This window comes from Clytia hemisphaerica, unplaced genomic scaffold (assembly GCF_902728285.1).
Source record: "Clytia hemisphaerica strain Z4C2 unplaced genomic scaffold, Clytia hemisphaerica genome assembly, whole genome shotgun sequence".
NCBI classification, from domain to species: domain Eukaryota; kingdom Metazoa; phylum Cnidaria; class Hydrozoa; order Leptothecata; family Clytiidae; genus Clytia; species Clytia hemisphaerica.
The window spans coordinates 1423421-1447332 of NW_027103726.1; the positions used below are offsets into that span (position 1 = coordinate 1423421).

Genomic DNA, 23912 nt, shown 5'->3' on the forward strand with positions numbered 1-23912 from the left:
TTCCGAATTGAAATATTCGATTAAATTAAAGAGATAGCCCAAAATCGACTTTCTCGCCGGAACTTTAAATTATGAAAAATGTTAAAATAACCAAAATTATCAAAATATTATGACCTTTATTGTGGGAAATCAAAAAAACAACTCTTGTAAGGATTTTCAGTTTTTTGAAGATCAAGGATTGTTATGCACTGGTCATGTTTAATGTTAAGTTGGTTAGGGGCCACTCACATATCGATTTTTCCCACGCTTAGTTTCATTCCGACGTTATAGGGTGGGTGGGTTAGATCGAGTGACGCTAAGAAAATCTAGTAGAGATATCGATTTTCGAGGCCCAACAGATGTTCAAATTTTCAGAAAACTATAACTTTCTTACTTATTATTTTTCTCATAGCAGTTCTTCATTTGTCAAGATTCAACAAAACATCCTCATGTCAAATTTGTCTCTTTTTCACGGCATCGAGAATAAACCGGTATAGTAAATGCCGGAGATGCTCACTCATTATGTTAAAAAAGTTTGGGGCTTTTTTTTCCAGCATCATAACTTATGCAGGTCTGGCTCTGGGAACCAATCTGTGTAAAAGTCATAAACCAAAACCACTACTCGGAAAACAAGCGAAATGTGCAAGCAGAAGGGGGAAGTAACTTCTCTCTGGCAGTGGAAAATCAATACCCGAAGAGAGAAAGGAAAAAAAGGTTTTCATTGATTCTTGGTATATTTTTTAATGACGCTAAGGATATGTAAGTGGGCCCTTATGTGCATATGGCCAGGCCTCCTTTTCATATGATAACTACTTCTACTATCTCTGTGGTTCTTTTTAACTGACTGCTTTGATTCTTCTATAAACAACATCTACTTCACATACAGAAAATGTCCCGTGTAACCCGTACTTAAAAACAAATATTTTAATTCACCTAAAAGCAGAGAGTCACAGCTGTATTCCTTTAAGCACACGCTGCAAACGCCTTAATCTCCAACTAGAATTTATCTTGCGATCGCGGCGCGTGCCTTTGTGGATCCAGGCTTTAGGCTATATATTTCTTTACATTCGCAGTGAAATTCAAGGATTGCGCGATTGCTTGAGGAATTTCAAAAATTGAGGTTTTTGGTGGGAAAATGAAAAAAAGGTTCCAATTTTAGCTACCGACCGACCAATTTTTCAAAGCTGCTAGGACACGAACCAAACAATCAATTGGGCCTGGCCTATTTTGCTTGTCTGTCTGCAGCTGGCCTGGGCTTCCAAAGTTTTGAACTTCTGTCATCATCACCATCAACAAGTCTAAAAGTAAGTACCATCAACTGCTCTAACTTGGGACGATTGGTCGAAACATGGGACTGGTTGATATCTGGTCTGTGTTTTCACTTACTGTTAAATCTCTTTGACAACAAATTTGTTTTGATAACTCCACCAAGTTTATCAATCATACTTCTTCTTTCCTCTTAGAGTGCACAGACACTCGCATGTGTTACGACCCACAGCATGCCCCGAACATGTTCGGGAAAGTTCAGGCCATGTTCGGACCGCAAAAAAAATAAAACCACATCGGCCAGAACCTTCAGTGTATAGAAAGTAGCCTTTTTGCTACTTTTTCCCATTGAAAATAAAAATATAACATGGCTCCCTTGCTCATATCAGGGGGGGGGCCCGAGACGGGGGTAAGAGAATTAAAGTTTCTAATAAAGATCTTAATTATCACTCAAAAAAGTGCCTTTTTTGTCCATTTCTTTTAAATAGATAGCCCCAGCCTTATCCCTCCTTCAGTAAAGCTTCCTATACCTTTTGTCCTTCAGAAAAACCAAAAATATTGGCCTTAATAATTGCTTGCCAATAGTGTGACACCTGTATTTCTATTTTATTCCGCGGGTTATTCAATAGAGATGTCACATGACTCAAATCCTGCAGTCTTATTGGACTAGAGAAAGGAAAAGTGAAATTGCGCGATCTGATTGGATGAAAAAAAGACCGTGGGAACTGGAACCGAAAATAATTCTCATTCTAAAACAAGATAGCTGCAAGAAAAGCACGTCTTTTGCTTTTGCTTTTTTTGATTTTAAGGTTTTATCTTATGTTATCTCATCTACTTTAATTAGTAGAGGCTTCTTCAATGTTTGGGGAAGGTAAGTCCATAAAAGTTATTTGTTTTTCGTTGTTTAAAAAAGCATTTTTTGTGCTCAAAGTTTATTTTTCTTTGCAAATTTTTGTCTTCAATCTTAAATAGATGAACAAGTATTTGACTGATGGTTATGATTTTTTCAGAGAACATAGTAACAGGGTGTCTACAGATTTTTTTCCACATTTTCAAGGTTTTTAATTTTTCTTTGTTCATTTTTAAGTAGTTTTTCAAGGTGTTTTGGTTTTTTACTCAGTTGAAATGGCTCTCAATAAGGGTTTTGGTTTTTTTTCAGAGTGGTAGGCAAAAGAAAAATAGAGGACGGCAAATAAAATTTATTGGCTTTTGGCAGCCTGCGAATTATTTCCACAATCAAGTTCTCCCACTCAAGAACAACACCACAAAAATTTTTTTTTACTACAGCTCCCTAGTCTTCCAACTGTAAAAATAAAGAATTAGAAGTAAAAACCAAATAAATGTTTACAGTTAACAAGGAGGCGCTGACAAGAGAAAATTTTGATTTTAAGTCTTTCAAATGGCTAAAAAATGCCATGGTTTCGATTGTTTTTGCCAAAATTGTTGTTTTAAGGAATTTTTTTTCGACTCTCGAAATTTTAAGGATGAACGGTCATTATTCCAAGATGTCAACCAAAATACTCTGTGTATCCAGTTCATAAATAACTTGACGTGACGTAATATGAATGAAATAATGGCCCTGAAGAAAATTGGGGAACAGTCGATTTCTTAGGGCTCATGCAAACGGAAAATTAGTGAGAAAAACTCAGCTAATGGTAAAAAATATGTTGCCTTCCTTGAGACAGAATCGCAACAGAAACAGGGAATATTGAATTCTCTAAATGTTATAAAGCTTTTAGCGCTGCAGGCAATTTTCGGAAATTTCCTCATGACAAACAGTTTTAGAACATACTTTTTGAATGACTGGATAGAAATAAGTTAGCAACAAAATTTCATCGACCGGTGAATAGATTTTCAAGGCCTGGAAATTTAATTTTTTTAGAGTCTTCAGGTTGGCGAAATTTGCCATTCACCCAGATTCACCAGGCCAAAATAAGACCCCTGCTCTCAGATAAGTTTTGTAAGATACTATCTAGCAGACAATGATAGAAAAGATGAAAAAACCTAGTTCATTGAAAGGCTAGTAGAGGGATGGAGATACCTCAATTCGTAATGCTAGAGAAAAACCTAGACTCAGCCACTACCCTATTAAAAAGCTTGTATGATGAAAAGGATGAATAGGAAGAAGTGCTTTCCAAGGTTTTTAACGATTTTTCAAGGTTTTCAAGGTTTTTCCCAGATAATTTATAGATTTCAAGGTTTTCATTTTCAAGGTTTTCAAGGTTTTCAAGGTCCCGTAGAGACCCTGAGTAAAACCATTCAGAAACTTGGACCTTTTTACAGAATTTCAAAAAATCTGTTGTTCTGAAGATATATTGAAAAGTTTAGAAATGGGTAGTTTGCATTCGTGTTTCGCGTTCCCAAACCAAACGCACGTGGCATGGCCTGAACATGTTGTCGTGTGTTGTCATGTTGTGCTTGTGGGTCGTCGTGTGTTCCACTACGAATTTTTCATATTTTGATTTAAAAGCCTACTTGGTGCGAAAGAGAACTTGTGTATTTTTTACAACGCTGTTCATTAACTCAAATCAAATGACTTTGGAGGTTCGGTGAAATGGTGGCCGAAATTGCCGTCCCATGTTTTGTCAGAGACAGTCCCAAGTTAGAGCAGTTGACGGCAGTGTAGCTCTAAAGCTCTAAAACAGCATCTAATAACATGAAAGCTAGAATATGATTCTTCATCGGGAATCAAAACTATAAAGTGCACTTACAAACATCAATTTGTCAGTTCTAACAAAATTTATAACGGCACTGTCATCATTGACAATAAAACAAGTGATACTTTTATGGACCTACCTGGTTATGCATTTAACAAATATAAACCGTTAAACAATCATTCAGAACAAAAATAGTGACGATTAGTCGTTTGTTTCTTATTAAAAAAACCTTTAGAAACCAAAATTTCATGCTCTTGAAATAATCTTTCATAATCGCACGATGAGTTATTTTTTCTTATTTGGCGCTCCTTCAAAGAGAGCAATTAATCGTTAATTGCATCCTGTAGAGAGCAATTAATCGTTAATCACACTCTTCGATGCGGCGCCGATGTTTACAAAATTGATTCTAATGTTTTTTCTTACAATTTTTTTTCATCAAACGTTTTAATTGCATTCGAAATTCATTTTGTGAGAAAGAAAATCTATAAACAACAATAAAAGAAAAACAAAAGAGAAATAATATGAATTGTAATTTGCTTTCCTAACGGGGAAAAAGTAGTGAAACTCGTTGTGCGATTAGCTTGTAATCACATAATAACTCGTACAATTCGAAAATTGCACTCGTGATTTTTTTGTTTCGAATTTTCCTCGTCCTTCCAGACTCGGAAAATTAATAACAAAAAAAATCACTCGTGCAATTATTCTCAAATTGCACTCGTTATCATGTGATTACATATACTAATCAAGACTTTGTGAGCAAAAAAACATCTATCTCATCAAAAAATTGAGTAATTTGGCTAAGAACATTGATGTATGCTTATTAATATTGATTCTTATAAATAAAGATGCGTTTTTCAGCTGAAAAATTCCGTTTTTACAAAAATCTGCTTGAGCCATCTTTTACTTACTTTCATGCAGAAAATCAGAAAAAAACAATGATCCAATATTTCACAAAGTCCAAAAAACGTTTTTTGGTCCAAATTTGCACCAAAAATTTTTTTTTCGAAAATCGGGCTCCGTCACATTCGAGGCTTTATAGTTATGCATCTTTGTGCAAAAAATCATAAAGAATGAAAGAGCCAATCTCGAGAAAAGCTAATACCTAAGTAATTGATAATGTGCTTATAAAAAAATATCGAATTTGGCCAGTTTTTCTATAAAAACACGCTAAGCAACCAAAATTTCATGTCTAAACACACATACTCTCTAAAAGTAAGCCCTCATGAGCAAAAAAAACATCTATCTCATAAAAAAATTGAGTAATTTGACTAAGAATGTATGCTTATTAATAGTGATTCTTATAGATAAACATGCGTTTTTTGAGCCAACAAAATTTTTTTGCAAAAATCTGCTTGAGCCATCTTTTACCTATGATGGTACCCTACTTTCATTCAAAAAATCAGAAAAAACAAATGATCCAATGTTTCACTAAGTCCAAAAAACTGTTTTTAGCCATTTTTTGGCCCAAATTTGCCCAAAATTTTTTTTTCAAAAATCGGGCTCCGTCACATTTTGGCCACCACGATTTTGCACCTTTATACCAAAAATCAAAAGATTCCTATGATTCAATCCTGAGAAAAGTTGGTAACAGACAAACGAACGAAGGAACGAAGGAACGAAGGAACGAAGGAACGAAGGAACGAAGGAACGAAGGAACGAAGGAACGAAGGAACGAAGGAACGAACGAACGAACAACGAACGAAACAACGAACGAACGAACGAACAACGAACGACGAACAACGAACGAACAACAACGAACGAACGAACGAAGAACGAACGAACGAACGAACGAACGAACGAACGAACGAACGAACGAACGAACGAACGAACGAACGAACGAACGAACGATATTCTGTCAAGAGCCTTGTAAACATTCCAACAACTTCCATCGAAATGATCTATTACAGCTCCAGTCAGGGTCTCCTTTCATTTTATCGATATTAAGCGAACGGCAGTGTGCGCTAAATTATTTTGGTTTCACTTTCAATTTCAAGCAAAGGTCTAAGCAACAGGGCGCACGTACATAGTAGAGATATATCACCTTTATTGTATATATTCTTTATATATAGTCAAACATTCACTAATGTTATATACTAAGTAGAAAAACCTCCTGGTTATTATTTATGTTTTATTTATCAACTGACTTGGAGGAATATCTCAACACAGCCTTATCCGAGAGGCAAGCTCAGCTCGACGATCGGGTCACCAATATACCCAACCAGCTGGCTTCCAACGACACACTGGCTATACACAAGTCTTGCATCTCTGCACTCACTTTTCAATAACTGGCAACTCTGCTACACACTCCAACTAGCAACTCTGCTACGTCACATCAACTGGCAACTCTGCTACATCACATCAACTGGCAACTCTGCTATATCACATCAACTGGCAACTTTGCTGTTACAACTTTGTGGTTGCATCTGCTTGGTCCAGCACAACCGGCTATAACTGCCACCCAAAGCTTCTCCACATCGGGTTAGCCCCGAGCTACACAGGTATAACGTTTATTACCTTATTTGTTTGTGCAACACCAAGACGTTTCGTTTTCACTCTGGTGTCTGGACTAACATTAGACGCTCACCTATCAAGAAAAACACGTTCACAAATCGGGTTAGCCCCGATACTACATAGGTCAGAGAGTTTTTATCTTACACAATCTGACACCTTGAGTCATGGTTGTGGTCCAATGCCCTTTTCCTGAATGTGACTATGCAACAATAGACACTGAGTCTGATCTTGCAAGCACACTTCTCAAGATTCACGCATCTGGTGTCCACACGCCCCAACAAGGACTCGCTGTTCGAGAAACTGCACGTGTTGAGAAAGTGAAACGTCCTACGATAACAACTGGCGGTTCCAGTGAAGATTGGTCTTACTTCACAGTTCGATGGCAAGACTACGTCACAGCCACCAAGATCACTGGCCCAGAATTGGTCATACAATTACTCGAATGCTGCGATGACGAACCCCGAAAGGATCTCACTCGCCTTTCTGGGGGAACACTCACAACAAAGACACAAGTGGAAGTACTTGCAGCAATCAAAAGCTTAGCTGTCCGCGAAGAAAACACCATGGTTGCAAGAGTGACACTCAATGAGATGAAGCAGCCGTGACAACCGTGACAAACCAATAAGGTCCTTTGCTGCACGTATCAAAGGACAAGCTGGCATATGCAAATACATCCTCACTTGCCAATGCGAGCGTGAAATCAACTACAGTGACCATATACTGTGTGATGTAGTTGTTCAAGGACTATATGACAATGATATCCAACTTGATCTTCTCAGTGACCAAAATCAAGACATGTCACTTGAGGAAGTCCTTCAATTTGTTGAAAAGAAAGAAGCTGGTCGACGCTCTGCCAACAAACTGCATGACTCCCAAGCAGCTGGAATCAGCCAATACAAAAGAAACCAGCGAGAGCAGGTCAAAGAAGGGTCCTGTAACTACTGCGGCAAGAAGGGTCACGGAAAGAACTCATCATCAGCCATCAGAAAGAAGAAGTATCCAGCCTTCAACAAAACATGTGATTACTGCCAGAAGAGCCATCACTTGGCAGTGGTTTGTAGACAGAAGAACATGGCAACCACTGAAGTATCAGCATTGGAATCTTTCCTTTGTTCTACAACCTCCAACACAAACAACGCTCTTTCATCATCCACTGCTCTCGACCACCACTTATACACAGACAGATGGATCAAGAGAGATTCCCAGCCACAGCCATACATCAAGCTCTCTGTCTCGGTGGCAGCTGAAGATTACTCAAGACTTGGGTACCATCTTGATGAGAAAAAGCACACAACATCAACATTTGAAGCAATGGCTGATACAGGATGCCAGAGTTGTGTCATTAGCATCAAACACCTGCAAAGACTTGGCCTTGGAGAAGAAGACCTGATACCAGCAACAGTGAAAATCAAGGCGGCCAACAACAATTCTATGCCAATCCTTGGAGCTGCCATCCTCCTCATCAAGGGACGTTCAGCCAACGGTGACACCAAAGAGACAAGACAAGTGGTTTACGCAACTGAAGTAACCAACAGATTCTTCCTCAGCAAGCAAGTGTGTGTCGAACTTGGGATCATATCAAACGATTTCCCCACAATTGGTGAAGTTGGTGCAATCCAAGAGGTAGAAGATGAAGGACAGACAAGCTCACCTGATCCTACTTCAGAAGTATCCATCACATCATCCCGACCACCAAAGAGTGCACTAACATCAAACTGCGACTGCCCAAAGAGGGAGCTGCAACCAGCAAAACCTACGAAACTTCCCTTCCCAGCAACTGAAGAAAACAGGTCCAAGCTACAAGACTGGCTCATCAGCTACTATCGCTCCAGCACCTTTAACACATGCAGCCATCAACCCCTTCCAATGGTAGACACCAAGCCACTTCACCTGATGATCGATCCGTCTGCAACACCAAAAGTATACCACACTCCTGTGCCTGTCTCTTTGCATTTGCAAGAAGACGTCAAAGCTGGATTGGACCAAGATACAAGGGTGAGGGTAATAGAGCCTGTCCCAGTCGGGGAACCCGTTACCTGGTGCCATCAAATGGTGGTCTGTGCAAAGAAGGATGGCACACCTCGGAGAACCGCTGACTTCCAGGCGCTTAATGCAAATGCCACCAGGGAAACCCATCACACAATGTCACTATTTCACCAGGCCTGCCTAGTTCCCTCCGGAAAGAAGAAGACTGTCTTTGATTGCTGGAATGCCTACCACAGCATCCCACTTGAACCAGACGATCGTCATCTGACCACCTTCATCACCCCCTGGGGAAGATACAGGTACAAGGTTGCACCCCAAGGCTACATCGCTTCTGGTGACGGATATACCAGAAGACTGGATGAATTAGTCTCGAATGTCCCAGACAAGACCAAATGCATCGATGACTCACTACTCTGGGCAAATGACATTGAAGCTAGTTTTTTTCAAGCTGTTGACTACCTAGATTTATTGGGGAGAAATGGTGTCACACTCAATCCTGAAAAAGTCCAATTCACCCAAGATTGTGTCACGTTTGCTGGCTTTGAAATAACTCTGGACAACGTCAAACCGTGTAGAAGATTCTTCGAAGCAATTGAGGACTTCCCGACCCCTCGCAACATCCACGATATCCAATCATGGTTTGGCTTGATCAATCAAGTGTCTTATGCCTTCCCATCTGCTGAAATACTCCAACCATTCAAACACCTCCTTCGTCCAAACACACCTTTCATATGGAACAAGCAATTGGACGAGACGTTCCAACTATCCAAACAGCTCATCGTCAACCAAATTGCAGAGGGTATCACCATTTTTGACAAGGACAAGCCAACATGTTTAGCTACTGATTGGTCGAAGAAAGGCGTCGGTTACTTGCTCCTGCAGAAGCAATGCCAATGTGAAGGCTCGAAACCTGGTTGCTGTCATGATGGATGGAAGATCACACTGACTGGCAGTAGATTCACAAACAAATCTGAATCCAATTACTACCCCATAGTCGGCGAAGCATTAGCGGTCGCTGACGCACTGGAAAAGACAAGATATTTCACCCTTGGCTGCTCAAATCTGATTGTGAACACCGACCATAAACCCCTTCTCAAAATCTTCAGCGACAGATCTCTGAATGACATCCCAAAAACTCGTCTGAGGGACCTCAAAGAAAAGACCCTTCCATTCAAATTCACTATCACTCACATCCCTGGCCTGAAGAACATCATCCCAAACGCATTCACCAGATACCCAGTTGGTGAAGCACCTAAAGACACTGGGGATGATGATTTTGACGAAATCTCGTCCATTGGATCCGCCTTTCAAGCAATTACATGGAACATGGTGAATGTTGCTACACAAAGCAGTGTATCCATGATGTATCTCATCAAAGCACTGGAAGATGGATTCCCAAACAAGAAAGAGGACCTTCCACCAGACATCCAACAATACCATCACTACAGAAGTGATCTCCATTACGTTGATGGTGTCATGTTATACAACCACAGGATTATCATCCCACCGTCACTTAGGGCCCAGACCCTGGATTCTCTTCATGCAGCCCACCAAAGCACTGGTATGATGCTATCCCGTCCTAAGTCATCAGTATTTTCCTAACCTTTTTTTGACATTTTTGGTCAAATTTTTGACACTAAAATTTGAATATCTTTATAACCACTAAACCTCTGGAGGCCTATGACCCCTCATTTTCTTTCTTTTTCAAAGCTCTACAAGATACAAAATTAAAACTTGAAAAATCTTCTGGAGTTGCTATGTATGAAGAGTTAGGTCTACACTGGACAGTACAATGGCAATGCAATGAACAAAAGGCTAGGAATGGCTCCAAATAGAAGTTATAAAACATAGGTGGTTAAAATAAGACAGTTAGGGAAACTATCCAGGATCCTGCCATTCTATCAGCCAGCAAAAACTGAATGACACTTGTTAACTTAAGTTTCTTACCATTTTCCATCGAAAACAATCGAAAACATTACTGCTTCCCAAAGCCGGAGACCAAAGCAAATGATCTTTCTTGATGAGGGCGCCCTTTTGGATCTATTGTTAACTCATTTAAAATGGTGGACCAGGGGGGGGGTGAAGCAGTTAGTACAAGACATCATGCCTACTAACTGCTTTCTCGGAAGAAGTTAGTAACACCACCACCTTGGTACACTTAGTACAGTTAGTACTAACTGAATTTAGCCTTGAAAAAGGCTTTTGACCTTCATAAATTCAATAAAATCAAATAAAATCAAATTTAATATCTTAAAAATGATTCAATATCCATAGCTTTCAATAGGAAAAAATTTTAGAAAATCAAATTTCTATTGCAACCAGCAAATTGTTTTAAGATTTAAAAAAAAAATTTCGAAAATTTGAAAAAAAAATCTACTTCCCAAAAAAATTTTTTGGTAAAATATGGTCTTTTTTTTTAATTTTCTCACAAAATCCTATTTTTTACACAATTAGTACCAAAATTTGGCAAATTTTTAGCAGGGGACCACCCTTTTTTGCAGTTAGTACATCTGAGTACTAAGTGATTTTATCCAATTCATATGGCACACCACCACGGTACTAACCGGCATGATGTCTTGTACTAACTGCTTCACCCCCCCCTGGGTGGACAGAGCTGCTTCGAAGGTGATAACGCCAAAACGCTCAATATGACCAGCCAACAGAAGGCGAGTTTGTTGCTGCGCAAGTTACGTCATGCACTCCACCGTAGCGAAAGCGCAAACGATATTTCACAATTATAAGAATATCTTATGTGCATGAACATGAAGAAGTAGAAAGATGAAAAATGCGCTGGTTAATTTTTTTTAAATATGTGTGTTCTATCATTGTTGAAAGTTGAAGAAATTTCTACCCCGCATAATTTTTTTACAGCCAATTAAAGGCACAGTCTGCTTATTGCGAAGCGAATTTATGAGCGAAGCAGTTTTGCTATATTGTGCACGTACCTTTAACTTCTATTCCAAGCGAAAATTTGCTATAAAATTTGCTATATAAATCACATCTTCAAACCGATGATTTTATCAAAATGAGCTTGAATGGTTTGGCTTAAAGCCACGAAAACTTTCTCGGTTTGGTAGCCAGGACTGCGAAAAATGCCGTTTTAAAATGGTGTATCCTAGCAGTGAACAGTAAAAAAATTACCGGAAGCCGAAACACGGACTTAGAATCTAAAGTTGATCAGCAGATTGCCGCGCGGGCGGCACGCATCTAAGCAATCTAAGCAGTGGTTCTTCGGTTTTAAATGTTTATTTTGCTGTTAAATGAAAAAAAATTAGTTTGAACAACGGTGACAAAAAGGATCTTCATCATCCCTCGACTTTTAACAGCAAGTATCGTATATCAAATAAGGTCAATCAATGAGAGGTTTTTGCAAGTCGCGCGGGTGGAAGGAGTGCTCTTTTAGTGAACGAAACTTATCTGGCACCCAGATGGTGAAATTTTCTTCCAACACGCTAAAGCTCTGAAAGTCGGGAAAATTTTCAACATCTGGAAGGTTTACATTACGGAATTTTTTGAGACTGTGTCAAAGAATTTTGCAGCGGGAGGTCTGGTAACCCATGCCCAGCCCTCGTTTTCGGGGAATGGTGGGTCCAACTGAAATATTTCTATGTTAACGGGCAAGGACTGTTGAACCCGACTGAGGATGCGGCACATCAAAGGCTGACTATCATTCCTCTCCGATGGGAAATTGGCCCGCTCCCCTTAAGAGCTTTAGCGTGGGTGGCCGCTAATCCGCCATCAGAATATCAGATAAGAACGAAACTTACCTTGCAAAATCAAGTGGATATTCTATGATAGAGAAGTACGGAGGTAATCAAATTTGTCGAATTTGTCAAGAATTGAATCAAAACTACCCGAGAACCAACAAACCATCTTTGTACATTTTTGTTTTTATTTTATTTTTATGTTTTGATGATTTCGACAGACGATTCGTAATTTGATTAAAAATGTTTGATCATTCGACGAATATCGTTCGATTTTATTAAGGCACCATTTACACTAGAATAACTAGAAGGAAAAAAGGAGTGATGCGCGGGCGGTGGTGGGTGTTGTGCCGCCGTGGATTATGTGGTGTGTTTGGCATTAAGGCTCTTACGACCCTGTCTCTATAGCGACTTTATTAGAGGGATTTTTAGAGTGTCTCTTATTTTGCTAGCAACTTGCGAATTGAGGTGGAGTCTCGATCGCTTCGCAACCCTTATACAATACGGCTAGTACTTACTATGTTTGCTATATCATCTAAGCAAAAAACGGTAAAAAAAGACACAAACACAATTTTTTTATGAGTGTGGTTATGATTTTTTTGATTGCGGCCGCGTACAGGAACTCGCCAAATGGAAGATGATAAAAATTGACCGTCAGTCGAACATGGTTTTTTTTCCTATTTACGATTTTGTGTTTCCGGGGGTTTTGTTGTTTCGAATTGATTAACTAACAGTTAGGTAGGGTCAGGGTTGCTAGTAACGGCTTGTCACTGTGCCGGGTGCATACTCGGCGCCTTGGGCCCCGCAGGGTTGCTAGTAACGGCTCGAATTTCAGTCAGGTTAAAAAAGGGGCAATTTTACCCATATTATAATAACATTACCCCCGTCTTTTTAGTCATTCTATAAGTATCTACAAATTGTGTGTATTGCTGTGCGAGTGTGGCTCAACGGATAGCGCGCTGGGTTTCTGATCAGAGACTCTTTCATTTGGTGGGTTCGAATCCCGGTCGGGTCGATATTTGGAGAAAGTTTGAAGTATCAAATTCATAGAAAAGTTAGTAGAAATCAGAAAACAAGTCTCAGAAAGTCAGAAAACAGAAAAGGAGATAGAGAGATAGGAAGTAGAAAAACAGAAAAGTGATGTTCGATTGACGGTCAATTTCTATCACCTTCCTCGCCAAATGTTCCTAACTGTAAGAAAAATAAAGAACACTTACTTTTCTGGACTGTTGCTGCTAAAGCAGAAAGCTGTCTCTTCTCTGCTTTACTCAGTGATGCAAGAAGGCGTCTTGAAGAGTTAACTAACATTCTTGAATAGGGTAAAGTGACTCGAATTTCTTTAAAAGTAAACTTATCGCTTGCCTTTTGACTGTTTGTTTGAAAGAAAATTGTTTACAGGTTTGCGACTGTTATGCAACATTCACTACTAGGGTACCATTTTTAATCTTGATTAAGGTCTATTTACATCAGTCACGGAGGCGTGCAGTCGGGTGTGTTTATGGTGAAAAAAGGGGCTTAAGTTGAACTAAAGCTCCCTCTGCGCTCGCCTCTGCGTAGACCATTGGCATTGACTTCCCATGCGAGGAGGGGCTAGACACCAAACTCTTCTTCCTCTTGGGTCTTGGCAGGGAAATGAAGCCACTTATTCCAATCCTAGACGCGTGACCCGCGTGGTTTTCACATTGAAAGTAAAACAAATCGCCAGAATTTCAAAAAATATGCCGTGTGAAAACAAAAGAAGGTGCTTATAGATTATGGCGTCAGATCAGTGTCGAAAGGCAAAACGTCAAGTCTTGAAGGCTTCACTTTTTCTTGCTTCATCTCTAGAGGCTTTCCTGAGGGGTGCTAGTAGGGCAAAATGGGTTACGGGGATGCGCTGCTGGTCAGGGTACCTTTTAACCTCCACGAGTCCCAGTAGGGTCGCAAAAACACCAAAATAGAAAAATCAGCGCTCGTAGGGTGCCTTTTTGGAAAATTTGGGGGAAAAGTAGAAAATTTTGGAATATCATTCCTTATTCAGGGTCACTTTTTTCACAAATTTCGGCAAAATTTTTGAAAAAATGAGTCCCACGTAGGGTCCATTTTTCGAACCTCAGTGCGGAGCACCCCTTTTCCCAGTGTCGGGGTTACGTCAGCAGAATATCATTAGATATGTCTGTTTGGCAATATTATTTCTCTTCTTTTAGATCAATGATGATCGATAAACTATAAGACAAGTTCACACGAAATGATAGCTAAAAATAATATCTACAAATATCATTGACATTACATTTGATAAAGGTTAGTAAAGAGAAAATGTAGTAAGTATACGAGCTGGTCATATTGCAAGGATCTGCTTATAATCGGAGGTAGATTGATCCGGACAGTGGAAAAGATCATGTAGAAGATACTACATTGAAAATGTTTTTGACCAATGAAATTGACAAAAATAGAACACGTGACACGATGAAAGTTTTCATTCAGTCACACTGTCAATCTTATTTCACAATACAAACTGACCCTTGAAGGGACTTCCATGAAAACTTCCGAGTGGCCTAAAGATTAAATGATTTCCAAAAATATTGCAAGGTTTATCTTAGAACCTACGCTATCCTTACAAAATTCTAATCTCAGAGTACTGTATAGGTATAGCCGATATTGAAAATTTTGGAGTATTGAAAATTTAGAGAATATAAAAATAGACTCAAAATAAAGACACCACTACTGTAGCGAAAACATAAAGTTCTAGGTATTTCTAAAACGAAAAGCTGAATTCTAGGGGATATAAGTTGATAAGTCATCCATTAAAATCTCTGGTGTTTTAAAATTTTATGTACAAGATAAAAAATGTTAATTGGTCTTTTGCAGTTACTCTTATTGCGAAAGGTAGATTCTCCATTAGAGATATTTGAGACACAGACTCAAGTACAACAAGGAATGTTTGAAAACCGACCTCCCTTCCGCAATAAGAGTGCACCATTATACTAATTCCTCTCAAGAAGAAGGAATAGGCTCTTGGACAATAGTTTTCCGTTCAAAATATACACATATAATACACACAAAAATTAAATTAAAAAAGAAAAAAAGAAAGCAAGAGAAATATTTTCATAAATTAAGATTAAATAAAAAAAACACAATAAAATTATGTTGATAATGTAGAGGTTAGGTGTCGATGTTTTGGTTTTTTTAAGAACGAGAACAAAATAATAATGACCATTGATCTTCATCATAGAACAACACAAAATTTAGATTGCTGATGTTTACCGCCGTTCGAAGCTGACGGTTTTCCGCTTTTGTTATTTTTCGATTTCCGTAGTTCTTCTTGTTGTTGTTTCAACTGTAACTCTTTCTCTCGTTGCCGTTCCAATTTCCGTTTCTGAGCTTGGTATACGGAAAGACGGAAAATACCGTTAATATTGTTCCGGGAAGTATCCGGGCATTCAGTAATCATTTCATCGGTAATTCCATATGATTTGACTTGTTTCATAGCTTCTGTTTCTTCGTCAGTTAAACATGCGTTTTGATCCAAGCTAGGTTTCATAAGTGATGATGTTAACTGTTTAGGATAAGACGCACCTTCCAACCATACATTTCTCATGATTTCTGGAATCGTAAATCTATCACCAGGGACAGGTCTTAGAATCTGGCAAATCAAAAATTTACAAGGTTCACTAACGTAATCTGGAACGTGAAAAACTCCTTCTAGAATCTTACGCTTTAGTTTGCCAACGGTATCCGCCCTAAATGGCATCGTACCGGTAACCATGAAGAATAGTAACACGCCCAACGCCCATACATCGACACTATTACCATAGTAATAATCATCTTTGAAGAGTTCGGGCGCTGCATAGGGCGGACTGCCACAAAATGTATTAAGTTGTTGTTCTACTGATGAAACGATTGTACTGAAACCAAGATCTCCTAGTTTTAAAGTTCCGTTAATGTGTAAGAAAACGTTCTCAGCTTTGATGTCTCGGTGAACTATGTTACGTTGGTGCTATGGAGAAAAGAATTGAGCAATGATTTACTAAATTATAAAAAAGAAAGTAAAAACTCTTCCAAAGAGCAAACACTGTTTTAATAAAGAAATTTGGTAACGCTTAGGGTGTCAAACTAGAGCTAAAGGTGGTTTTATTATAGATAATGATAATTCTTAACATTTATGATAACTTTATCGCAAATTTAATACTAGTAGGTTCCAATTTTTTTAGATAAACGACTAAAATAAAGCATCAATGAGCCTCCTTGGTTATATGGATAAATTGAACGAAAGAATAATTGATTGATTTAAACCATGTTCAGACGTTACAGTTTCGTATCCCTCCGGTATGGTTTTCGTTACGGATCGAGAGTGTTCATATTATTGGTTTCAGAACAATTTTTAGGGTAGATAGCTATCGAAGGAGGACCCTTCGGGCGCTTACAACTGCGGTTGCAAGAATTTTATGAACATGTCAAATGGCAACAGAAGTAAAAAGGGTCCAGATGAGATGGAGTTTTTATAAGATAATAATTGGTCATTTGGAGTAATAAAAATGATGCGTTCTTTAGAAAAAGTAATAGAATTGTTTTATTACTGGTTACCAACCAAATCAAATAAGAGCTTGTAAAAACTCCATCTCGTCCCGAAGGGCTCAGCGAGATCGAGCAGAGATTGCCTTGCATTGCAACAGAGGAATATTTCATTAAATTAGATACCTAAGAAAAGAGACCTCATCAGTAGAAAAGTAGTCAGTAAAAGATTTCGTCACTTGCTAATAATTTCGTTGCTCTTTACTACCGACGAATCTTTTACCAGAGTTACGGCGGTTTTTTAGAGAAAATAGCGTGTTTATGTATGTTGTGTGTTTTTCTGTGACGGACACGGTTTCTAATTGGACTAGATCCTGACCAGCTGAGAACGACGGCAAATCAGCTCTTTTACCGTCCTCGATGTTGCGGGTCAAAACTGCAGGTTATTCCGAATCGCTTCAGTCACTCTACAGTCCTTAAAAGTGCAAATACATAAATTCGCTAATAAGGCTGGAAAACATCAATAAACTGAGTAATTATTCTTTGTTGTAAGGCGAGACCAAACTAATCTATTGTTCTACGGGCCCGACCGACGCTGTTTTTTCAGAAATCGAAAAAATAATAATATCGAATTTGAAAAGTTGGACAATGATTGGTGGACAACAAGTTGAAGAATTTAAATTCATCCAGAGCTTAGATGAATTTAAAATATCACAACGGAAACAGCACGAAAGTCACTCATTGATGATAGGGAAAAAGTGTACCGTTTCAAGAAACATTTTTTAGATCTTGACTTTCCAACCCTAGATTTTAAGAAATTTATTTAGATTATACCGACCGATCGACTCACATTTTGGTCTCGCCTAAGTGGCACATAAACCCGAAATAAAGTGCTAATGTATTCAATTCTAAATTTAAAGTATTCAAAAAAAATGTGGATGAAAAAATTGGTCGGAAAAAATTAATTGTCGGTAGAAAATGACCACTTGGTAAAAAAACATTCGTCGGCAAAAAAATATTCGTTGACGATTGATTTTTCGTCACTTTTTGGCGACGAATTTTCTACCCATTATTATTGAGAGATGATAAGCATGTGTAGATAAGAAATGAACAATCGACGAAATGGACTCTATCTGACAAGGATCAATAATTAAAAGAATCTCGACAATCAAAAATCAATAGAATTAGAAAAATAAATGTCAAGCAAAAATAATTAGAGTTGAAGTTTGTAAAAAGAACAAATCCGATTGGATAAGCAAAACAGTAATATCTTGTAAATAGCCAATGAAATGATTGTCTTAAAAAAAAACATCTGGGTTGTTTTTTCATCAAAAATTTATGAGAAATGGAAATGTTTATAGCAATGATTCACTATTTGTGGATTGTCGGTTTCAAAGGGTTGCTAAGATATTCAATCTTCACCGGTTTGGTTAATATGGGAGAAAAGAAAATCTTGAAAAATAAATAAATAAACAACAAAATTTTCTTCCTTTTACCCCCACGTCTCATTATGACCTTTCGTTAATCTTTAGGGCATTAATTATGCCATATTTATAATGAGTCACAGCTCAGTGGTAGTCTAAGAGAAAAACATCTACCGATCCATCAAAAATTCTGCTTTGAGAAAAAACCTATTAACGGTAATATTCAAGAGCTCTTTTGGAAGATTTTAGCCTGGCTGTGTGAACTAAGGTGGCGCCTTGGTACCTTATATTTTGTTTCATGACTTTAATCGGAAAGAAAATAGATAAGTTACAATTTCGTTGATTTTTTATCTAATTTTTCTATAAATCGTGTCAACGCCAGGGATGGCAGGAAAAACGCAAGATTGAAAAGGCTAAAGAGTAAAACGAGTAAAAAATGTTAAAAATGTTAAAAATTAAAAACCCCAGCCTTTTACCTTGGCTGAATGAGAGGATTTGGATATTATATTTCCTTCACTTTCTCAGTAAGTAGAATTACATGAAATCTTCGCAAAGAAAATCCAAAAAAGACTTATTCATTAATTTCTCGTTATCACACGAATGCAAAATCACATAGAATCTAAAATTTTTATCAAAAAACAAAAGTGAATTCTAAACGCCTCCAGGATATTAAATTTCAACAAGATATTTCCCAACATTAAGGTAGGATTTTCTTACAACATTTCCTAATTTCTAATCTTTTTTGTTTTGTTATGACACAAAAAGCATAATTAAGATGGCAATTTTCCTGAAAATATTCACGTGGTATTGAATTCATCGGCATAATTCTAAGATAATCACTACCGTATCTTGTACGAGCTTTTTTAACAATTACTTTACGGGCAATGCTTGTCTCCAAAAGATTTATAGATAGGGTGATTATCCATCGCTTTGAGCTTTTGAGGAGCTTCAATTCTTCTTTTGTGAAAAAGACTTAACCGCGAAGACATTCAATTAGGAATAAGCCGGGGGGGGGGTACTAGTGTTGCGAACTGACGGGGAAGGGGTGCCGCCCGACTTTCGACCCTTACCGATACTAAAAAGGAGAAAACAAAGGAAAATTTTGTGAATTTTACAACCCTTATTGGAAAAAATTTGACCAAACTTCGATCTTCCAGGGGTAAAAAGTTGAAATTTTCCTATTTCTCCAACCCTTACTGGGACTGAAATTTGATTTTCTGAGGGCGGCACATACTGTACCCTCCATTTGCCTAAGCACCCCCCAGGGGAATAAGTTGCACTAAAATTTATTTAAATACGAGCAACAAAGTTGTTTAAGTGATTACTCAGGTATCGTGAAAACCACGTACCCATCTTTTTTAGAAAAATTTATAATATACCATAATAGGTCGTGATCCTATTGATATTGTTAAATCTGAATTAGTGGGATGGGCATAAAAAGGTCCTTCTACAGATTTTAAATCAGATAGAGGCTTCTGGCCTAAAGAAGGGAATATGTCACCGAAAATATATTTGACAACGCGTGTACATGAAAACATGATGAAAAATTTTCTAAAGAAAGAAGATTATTGAAAACAGTCAGGTTTAGAAAAGAAAAAAATAAATGTAAAGAGGAATTGAGAAAAGGGTGGTTTTTTCTATGTTTCTATATAGTAGAAAATTTGTAACAATATTTCACAATTCATGTCTGGGTGAGAAATAATTTTTTTTTTAAAAAGGTCTAACTGTGACAAAGCAAAGGGGCCCAAAACCAAAGTAAATCCAAATTGAATTAAATATACTGATTCAAACATAATTTTAAGATTAAGAAATCATAATATTTAAATCAAAAATAAATCCACCACAATTTGTGTTCGTCGAAACAAGTGCTAGTCCTTGGAAATTTGAAGACAGGTGGAAAATTTAGGTAAAGATGAATTATATACCATCGGTCAGCAAGTGCATAATGATTAAGAAAATACACGCACCTTCGGCAGATATTTATTTTACAAGTAACATACAAAATCCAAAGGACCCTAAAAATTCGAAATCTCAATCTTTCAATACCGCTAGAAAGCTCTTGAAAATCGATATATACTGTAAAAATTATTAAACAGATATGGCCAATTTCTCAATCAAACTAGAGTTATTCTTGGTTATTCCACTTGGAAAAATAGCTGTTGGACCCTTTTCTTGCATAATTCCACTCGAGTTGTGAATATCTTCTTTATTGATTTTCGATATAGAAAACATGTTAGAAACAATGCAAAGTCAAAGATTGAGCTTCGCACGATGAGTTCCTTGGAAATGATAAAAAAAGTCCGAATATAAAGAAACGAAACAATAAAAATGACAGTATATATAATCTTACCATGTGTTGTACAGCTGAGAGGAGTTGTGAAAAATAACTTCTAGATATTGATTCCGAAAATTTGCCTTGGTTAACAATCTTGTGGAAAAGTTCACCACATGATGCATATTCTAAAACCATATATAAATTGTCTACTGTCTCTAAAACTTCAAACATTCGTATCAGATTTGGGTGTTGTAATTTCTCCATACACGATATTTCACGGCTTAACATTTTCTGCGTTTTGTCATCTAGTTTGTTCTTGTCCAGGATCTTGATGGCAACTTTCTCTGAAAGATCAAAACAAAAAAACTTGAATTATGAGGCTAAATTTTAGGTTAGCATTTTTACAGATTTTCTATTATGTCAAGAATTTTTTACAAACATAAACTTTTGCAAAAGGCTCCTTCAAGAACTTTCAAAGACATTTATTTTCGTGAAAGGTCCTGACATTTGAGAAAATCGCTAAAGTTTCTGTTCACAAAAGTTTGTACGTCTAAAATATATTTTCCTGCTAAATTTTATGCAAAACTGCTTTGAATTCCATCAGATAGCTGGACAAAAAATCTTTCTTTTTTGAAAATATTCAAAAATTGAAAATACCAGTCAGTATAGTCAAAATTAAATAATAGAATAATTTTTAGTTTCAAAACAACAACAACAGTGCAATGTGGTCTTGCTCATACAATACTACACCTCCACTTGCTCTAATTTCAATTTTACTGTCTACTGTATATTTTTGTGAAAAGTATGGTTTTTAATCACAAGTTCTGCTTTCTTGTGATCATCAGTTAACCAAGCCTTAGTTAAAACTAACCTACGTAATGAATTTCTGGTTTTTAATTTTCTAAATCAATAAAAGATAGGATAAAAGAGAAAGATAAAGGAAAAAAAAGAAAATGGCAGCAACTTGATACAGCAGATTTTTCCAGACACACAGGTCGTTATGGTAAACACAAATTCCAATTCTATTCCATATCAGCAAATATCATCTGTATCTAGAGTACCTTTAAGCTATAAGTTGGTCTAATATCAAACAAGTATAACAGAAAGTTTGAAAATCTGATTGAATCTATATTTCTATATTTTTTTTTGTGTGCCAGTAGAGAGGAAAGAATCTTTTTCAATCTGATTATTCTACAGCATGTTGGTCTAATAATATAATAGACATTCCTCATCTGATTCCAACACACTTCTTCAGGGATAGGCATGAAATAATATACATTTCCTTTTTTAGCAATTGACATTTCTATTTATTTATTTACTCTTAGGTTCCAGGGGGGGGGGAGATTTTGATAAACAGGGAGACCTTATTGCCGGGGGGGGGGGTTGGAATTTGTACTTCTGGCTATTGAGAGGAAAAGGGACCTTCCCCTTGACAGCTTAAAATATTCTTAAACATCAATAAACATGGGGGGTCTTAATAAGGTCCGGGGGGGGGTTAGAAAATTGAAAAGGGGGGCCTGTTTATTTGGAACCCAAGAGTATTTGCATAAGCCTAAAAAAGCTAACATCACAAATAGTTAGTCACATAGGAAATCAAGCTTTCAGAAAAAACAACAAGGATGAGAGTTACCTGAATCAAGTTCAAGATCCCAAGACTATTAATTAAGATTTGAAATGAAACAAAATGAGTGATTGCTAAACGAGCAGCAGCCAATCAACCAACAAAATTTTGTCATTCAATTCCCGAGAAAGCGCTTCAATTTGTTAGGTCTTGATTATACGCTAAGGTAAAAATAATTCCCCACATGCAAATGGGCCATTGTTTGAGGTCCGGCAAAATCCCCAGGAAATAGCCTATCTGGCAGTCTGTGGATCTAGGTGGGTGTCTCTCCCGTACATTTTTTTCTTGGGAAGTGGTTCTTTAAATTAGTTTTCAAGGTTGGCCCGGTTCAAATTTTTTTATCAATGGCTCAAAATTTAGGTAATTTCTAAAGGTTACCCATCTTTTTCAATCTGGGATTCTGATTATTCTACAGCGCGATGGTCTAATCATATAATAGACATTCCTCATCTGATTCCAACACCCTTTTTCAGGCAGGGATAGGAATAAAATAATATACATTTCTTTTTTAAGCTATTGACATTTCTATTTCTATTAATTTACTCTTAGGTTCCAAATAAATGGGGGGAGGTGTTAAAATTTTTTTAGAGATTTTGATAAACAGGGGGGACCTTATTGCCGGGGGTGGGGGGGCTGGAAATTGTACTTCTGAAAACCCCAAAAAAGGTAAATATAGGCTAAAATCTGGCTATTGAGAGCAAAGGGGACCTTCCCTTTGACAGCTTAAAATATTCTCAAACATCAATAAACATGGGGGGTCTTAATAAGGTCCGAGGGGGGGGGGGGTTGGAAAATTTTCGAAAAATTAACACGCGGAGGGGGACCTGTTTATTTGGAACCCATGAAGAGTATTTGCATAAGCCTAAAAAAGCTAACATCACAAAATAGAAATAGTTAGTCACATAGGAAATCAAGCTAAGTTAAGTTAAGAATAAGAACCGGGAAGATCTCCTAAAATACAACAACACCAAGAATAAACAACAAATCACCTTCATCACTACCTTTAACAAAAACTTACCACCTATCCGTACCTTACTGGAAAAGCACTGGGATATCTTAAACATCAACGAACGGTTTCAAGATACCTTCCAACAAATACCAGTCATTGCGTATAGACGCAACAAAAACTTGAAAGATCTACTTGGACAAACATCAATATCCAATAACAAAGTCTCAAGAAAACAATTAAAACTGAAAGGAAAGTGCCAGCCTTGCTTAACAAGGACAGGAAACCTTTGCTGTAAACAAACAATGTCAACCTCAACCTTCACCAGCCAACAAACCAAAAGGACATACCAGATCTTCCACAACATTAACTGCAAAAGCACTCGCATCATCTACCTCCTGGAATTCAACAAATGTCACATCCAATATATTGGAAAAAGCGAGACCCAATTCAGTCAAAGACTCAATAACCATAGAAGTAATGCATACAGACCACGACAAGAGACAATCCCAGCGTGTAAACATTTCCACCAAACCAACCACAATTTCAATAGAGACGCAAAGTTCACCCATCATCGAACAGATGAACGAGACAGATATAGAAAGAATGAAAAGGATAATACTACAGAGAGAAAACTTCTGGATCAAAGAACTGAGAACCCTCACACCTCATGGATTGAACCAAGAACTCAATCTTCTCCAACCGAGCGCCTAAGCCTGATTTACACGTTCATTTTAGACTACAGGTATATGTACCGCAAAACCCACACTAAATTTCTGACCTAAATAATCATTTTTTGGGCTGCTTTTATCAAGAAAATTGTTTGATGGTGCAAGGAGTCCCATGAAAAGAGTTCTTCCTGATATTTTTCAATGTTATACGTTAGATTGTTTTTATATCATTGCTTTTTAAAATGTTCACTTTTTTTGAATACGTACCTCAAAGCCCACATTTATATTATTGACAATATCTTTAAGTCCACTGGGTCAATCAAGGTAAAAATTTGCACCTGTACATCTAGGTAAGTTTGTTGTAGAACTATTCATATGTTG

At 37.4% G+C, this 23912-nt stretch overlaps 2 protein-coding genes across 2 annotated transcripts in view; both read right to left on the reverse strand.

Moving 5' to 3' along the window:
- Nucleotides 1-13536, reverse strand: part of LOC136804713 (glutaryl-CoA dehydrogenase, mitochondrial-like) — a 28792-nt gene extending 15256 nt beyond the window's left edge. The window contains exon 1 of the mRNA XM_067061325.1: nt 13321-13536. Coding sequence (XP_066917426.1) covers nt 13321-13411 — 91 coding nt within the window. The 5' untranslated portion in view covers nt 13412-13536. The remainder of the gene's footprint in view (nt 1-13320) is intronic.
- Nucleotides 13537-14261: 725 nt separating this feature from the next.
- LOC136804743 (serine/threonine-protein kinase NIM1-like) lies at nt 14262-23432 on the reverse strand. Its single transcript, XM_067061348.1, has 3 exons — nt 23211-23432; nt 20369-20659; nt 14262-16079 (listed from the first exon to the last, which is right to left on the reverse strand). The coding sequence occupies exons 1-3, from the start codon at nt 23430-23432 to the stop codon at nt 15309-15311; spliced, it is 1284 nt and encodes a 427-aa protein (XP_066917449.1). The 3' UTR covers nt 14262-15308.
- Nucleotides 23433-23912: the final 480 nt, after the last annotated feature.

What these genes read in the sequence shown, in the direction of transcription:
- LOC136804743 (XM_067061348.1), bottom strand. Translation starts at nt 23,432, where the DNA reads ATGGGTGAACTTTGCGTCTCTATTGAAATTGTGGTTGGTTTGGTGGAA. An exon ending in TTAATGTTGTGGAAGATCTG is followed by an intron (nt 20,660 to 23,210) that starts GTATGTCCTTTT and finishes TCATAATTCAAG; the next exon opens with TTTTTTTGTTTTGATCTTTC. An exon ending in TCTCAGCTGTACAACACATG is followed by an intron (nt 16,080 to 20,368) that starts GTAAGATTATAT and finishes TTTTCTCCATAG; the next exon opens with CACCAACGTAACATAGTTCA.